The sequence below is a fragment of the Amblyraja radiata genome, chromosome 23, assembly GCF_010909765.2.
Source record: "Amblyraja radiata isolate CabotCenter1 chromosome 23, sAmbRad1.1.pri, whole genome shotgun sequence".
Lineage (NCBI taxonomy): Eukaryota > Metazoa > Chordata > Chondrichthyes > Rajiformes > Rajidae > Amblyraja > Amblyraja radiata.
In genome coordinates this window covers 18,680,234-18,685,172 of record NC_045978.1, presented here as the reverse complement: position 1 = coordinate 18,685,172, position 4,939 = coordinate 18,680,234, and the positions used below count along the sequence as shown (strand labels likewise).

Genomic DNA, 4,939 nt, shown 5'->3' with positions numbered 1-4,939 from the left:
GCATTCACTCCCCATCCCCCTACTCGTAACAAGGACAGAGTCCCCCTTGTCCTCACCTTCCACCCTACCAAGGACAAAGGACATTTATTGTCACATACACCAATTGGTGCAGTGAAATTTGAGTTACCATGCAGCATACAAATAAGATAAACATCTTGTTCATCTGTGGTCGGGGCCTATTGAGGCCACCGCAGTCGCCGCTACGGATGTGCCGATGTTTCAGGCCCTCTCGCTGGATGATGGTACTCCGGCGTCTGAAGAACACTCTCAGTTTCCGAATCGGCCACTTCCTCCCGAAGTCCACAGGCCAAGCTGGGCAGAGCTCCACACGGCAATCCTCGGCGAAAGGTCCCAGGACTCCGCGATGTTAAAGTCAGTACCGCCCGCGGCTGGAAGCTCCACAAACCACAGCTCCACAGTGTTAAAGTTGGCAGTCCCAGCACTCTGGAGCTTCCAACACGGCGACCCTAGTAAGACATCGGTCGCTCCGCCATGCTGCGCCGCCGCTGAAGCTGAAGTTCTGGCCGGTCTCCGGCAAGAAAGGCCGCGCCACTCCAGATTGTAGGCCGCGAGGAGGGGGCGAAGATGCGTCTCGGAGGAAAGACGCATCCTCGACCCAGATAGTGACCCCCCTACCCCCCCCCCACATAAAAAGACTAAAAGACCTCCAAAACAAAACTTTTTGACGGACTAAAAATTTTTAAAGGATGAAAGTGCTAACAGCTGCCGGCTAGGCTGCCACACTCAATGGCGCCACCAGATACGAGCCGTCGCTTACAACATCCTCCAACATTTTCGCCACCTCCAACGGGATCCCACCACTGGCCACATCTTCCCATCTCCCACCCTTTCTGCTTTCTGCAGAGACCGTTCCTTCCGTAACTCCCTGGTCAATTCGTCCCTTTCCACCCAAACCACCCCCTCCCCTGGTACTTTCCCTTGCAACCGCAGGAAATGCTACACTTGTCACTTTACCTCCCCCCTCGACTCCATACAAGGACCAAAGCAGTCTTTCCAGGTGAGGCAGAGGTTCACCTGCACCTCCTCCAACCTCATCAACTGCATCTGCTGTTCCAGGTGTCAACTGCTCTACATCGGTGAGACCAAGTGCAGGCTTGGCGTTCGCTTCGCCCAACACCTCCGCTCAGTTTGCAATAACCAACCTGATCTCCCGGTGGCTCTGCACTTCAACTCCCCCTCCCATTCCAAATCCGACCTTTCTGTCCTTGGACTCCTCCATGGCCAGAGTGAGGACCACCGCAAATTAGAAGAACAACACCTCACATTTCGCTTGGGTAGTTTACACCCCTGCGGTATGAACATTGACTTCTCCAATTTCAGGTAGTCCTTGCTTTCTCCCTTCTTCCCCTCCCCGTCCCAGCCTCGCCCGCTGAGTTTCTCCAGCTTTTTTGTCTACCTTATGGAATGTTAATTTTACAGGTTACTCAGCAAATTTGTCACAGTGAATCAGGTATTAGGATCGCCAAATGATAGTTGGTGGTGAAACTTGATGTTTTATTGAATCTGAATTTTACAGACTGGCCCCCTAGATGCCTCCAGAGAATTTTCATCCTAAAGGCTGTCTTTCTGGTTCATGATGAGCATACTCTTTCTCGCATATTTTGCTTGAAAAAGATGCACGCTTCCTTTGAGTTCCTAGGCCTGTATGTGTCCATGGAAGTCGGAGAGGTGAAAAGCTATAGGTATAAGTAGAAAGACATATGTAAAACACTTTTATTTTACTTTACATTGTTCTATGCTTGGTGACTCAATTAAAAAAAATCTATTAAGTCTATTAATTGCAATGCTATATCACTGATTTTATGAGAAGAGCACGTGTAAATTCCAACTAATTTTTTGAAAATAACATGTATAATTGTAAAGCTGCTTATGTATCCTATATAAGCAATTTCAGTTTTATGTGAATATAAACAGCTAAATAAATTGGACAATGAAAAAATGTGAAGCCTGAACTTTATTCAGCAGCTGAAGATTTGGAAATTTGTTTCCAGTTCCAAGTTAACATAAGGACAGATCTCCAATCTGATAATGCCAAAAGACCGGTCTAGGAAACATTTGACATAAATGGTTGGAGAATGTGGGAATGGTTGTCACCTTTAGAAGGGATGGGAAGTGAAGTAGCAAATTGATCCAGATATTTAAAGAATTCCTTCAGCCAGTATGTTTTCGTTCCCAACTCTGATCATAGAAGTTTTAGTTGGTGTTGATTTAGTCGTTGGTTTTATGTTGTCTTATTTACGTACGCAAGAGTGCTTGCATTCTTAGAGACGCTTACATTGTGAAAGGATTGTGACCTGCTTTCCAGTTTAGCTTCATTTCGGTTCTGGGAGAAATTAGGACGGCGTGTACCTGGTATCTTGTAGTCATGTTTTGAAGAGCCAACGGAAGGATATGTCTCGCAGCGTGTCCCAGGTTTCAGGTAAGAACGATTTGTCAGGCAGGGCACGTCTAATGTTTTGTGGACATTGCTTGAAGGTATTTCCATGCTGCTACGTTTTCCTATGTAGTTCGATGAAGGCATGATGACAGGAGAAGTCTCTTCCCTATAACAATTCTCGATGACACTTGGTTGGGTGCTTCGTTGTGTCTTTTTCTGAGAAGGACTGACGGAACCACTGCGTCGGTGGAATGCCCCGTTATTGCTTTCTACCGAGGCGTTTTGGGCGTTTTGAAGGGCTTTTAGTTGACTAGGGGTGAGTTGAGTTGGGGCGAATTGGGAGAACACAGAATTCCTATCTGGGGTGGTACTGATAGGTGTTTGTCTAGCCTGATTTGGTGGAATTGAATAATTAAATCTACATGTCATGTCAGCGCTGGCATCTTCAACGGACTGCGCACTGCTTTGTAGATTCTGTCTCATTGTGTAAGCAGTATTGAATTGGGGGAAATTCCCACCGTTGTTTTCAGGAAAAGGTGGAACTGTATTTCGCAGAAGCTTCATCTCACTAGTACTGAATTGGGGAGGCTGCGCGAATAAATTAGTCTCAGGGTACAAGGCACTAGGCAGGTTGTTCGCCTGACTTTGATTGAATGAGGGAGGCGCTTGGGATGCCATAATTGGGCAGGGCGGTACAGGATTTAGTTGAGATTTCATCGGACCTGTGGAGAATGCAGGAGGCACATTGAAGGTACTAGGAACAAGAGAGGGGCGCCTAGGAGAGCTTGGAGGGGTGAGAGGAAGACTGTTAGAGGGAGAGGTAAAAAGGGGGATATCATGGTGACTTAACACCTGGTCCCGTTGTGGATGGGCAGATGGTGCTGACGATGGTCTCCCCGTTATAGGGCAAACGACTTCTTCCTCTTGACGATCATACGAAACGTAATAGTCGGCTTCGATCGTTATACTTTGATCATGATTATCGTTGACTCTTACGGTGGCCGGGTCCAACCCTTCTGGGAGACCGAATTCGTTGGAAAATCCGTGGAAGGTTTCTCTAATCATTCCATCATCGTCTTCAACAATTTCTTTTAGATATCCGGAGACGGTTATCACTCTGTCTGTAATGGACAACTTTACATTTTCTGGTGGGATATCCCCCAGGTTTAAACACAGGGAAAATTTCGACATGTCACGCCCTTCTAATTGTGCTTGTAATCTCCGTGCTTTATCCCAGTTGTCAAAATCTCGGCCGTAAAATACCTTGGGTTCATCATTGCTCATTATTGATCTGCTTTGTATAGGTCACGAGTTCATGGCTTTTTTTGGTTCAAAGAGGGCGGAGGTGAGCCAGTGCACTTCCTTACGCCACGGATTTGTAAGCATGAGATCACACAAGCTTACACACCTCTGTGATGAAACTACCCCCGTGTAATAATTTTATTAACTATCACTTTTTATGAATGTAAAAATGAGTGAAGGGCTAAAAGGCAATACGCATGTGAAAAATCTTAACAGTTAATGATAGAAATTACCATGCCACTTTTAACTGGTTCTGGTTGATATTAAAACTAAAATTAAAACCACTTTTGTTGGTTAAATAATATTAAAAGTGACAATAAATTAAACGTCATTCAAACTAAAGGCGGAATTATTTAAGGCAGACAAAAGTGCTGGAGAAACTCAGCGGGTGTGGCAGACTTCAGAAGGTGGAATTATTTAGGTGTGTTCCTTACTGTAGTCAGCATTTGAAGAGATGGGTGACATTACATTCAGTGAGGGTGAAGTTGTTAATTCAGAGGGTGTGGGGAGCCAGGGGAAGTTAGTAAACCAGGCAAAGTCAAGCGGGGCTGTGTGTGCTTGGTTTGGATGACGAACGCAAGAGAGGTCCTGATGAAATTATTGATTTTCAAAACTGCTGTCACTAAATGAAATGCGTGACTTTGTGGATTTGTGTTGAAGTCTTTATTAAGGAATGTTTATTGTGATCTACGCTTAATTAAAGCGTTACAGAAATACTGGGAACTGTGAAATTGACCCAGTTGCACCTGCGGGGGGCGGAGTAAAGGCCTAAATGTGAGATTAATATCAATTAACTAGAGATGCTGGAAATCTTAAACAGAAACTATTTCCACAGACGCTGCCTGGCCCGCTGCAATATGCCAGCAATTTCTGTTTTCATTCTGTTTTGGACACTACTGAATTTTAACCCGACGTTAGAGGTACTTTCCTAATGCTCGTCGTTCGTTGTGGTGGGACGATTAGCGACAGCAGCAGCAGTTCTTCATCATCTTCTGGCGCTTGCAGCCCACACATTGCACGGTTGTCAGGTCCACACATTGCACGGTTGTCAGGTAACAGCTTCACGGCTTCATCGGCCTTTCTCGAGACACTTGATGGCCGTTTGCGCGCGACAGACCCTGGTCCCGCCCCCCGCTCCTCCAATCACAGCCGCTGCGCAGTCGCGGCGGCCGTTAGGTTTGAATGGCGCGCGGGCGGGAACGGGATGGTCCCCGCGCTCTGCGGGCGGGCGGGCGGGCG

At 46.5% G+C, this 4,939-nt stretch overlaps 1 protein-coding gene across 1 annotated transcript; it reads right to left on the bottom strand.

The window, feature by feature from the left end:
* Positions 1 to 1,492: 1,492 nt before the first annotated feature.
* On the bottom strand, positions 1,493 to 3,784 carry LOC116986118 (transcription factor MYB120-like). Its single transcript, XM_033041280.1, has 2 exons — positions 2,371 to 3,784; positions 1,493 to 1,697 (listed from the first exon to the last, which is right to left on the bottom strand). The coding sequence occupies exons 1-2, from the start codon at positions 3,680 to 3,682 to the stop codon at positions 1,657 to 1,659; spliced, it is 1,353 nt and encodes a 450-aa protein (XP_032897171.1). The 5' UTR covers positions 3,683 to 3,784; the 3' UTR covers positions 1,493 to 1,656.
* Positions 3,785 to 4,939: the final 1,155 nt, after the last annotated feature.

What these genes read in the sequence shown, in the direction of transcription:
- LOC116986118 (XM_033041280.1), bottom strand. Translation starts at nt 3,682, where the DNA reads ATGAGCAATGATGAACCCAAGGTATTTTACGGCCGAGATTTTGACAAC. An exon ending in ACATGACTACAAGATACCAG is followed by an intron (nt 1,698 to 2,370) that starts GTACACGCCGTC and finishes TTATACCTATAG; the next exon opens with CTTTTCACCTCTCCGACTTC.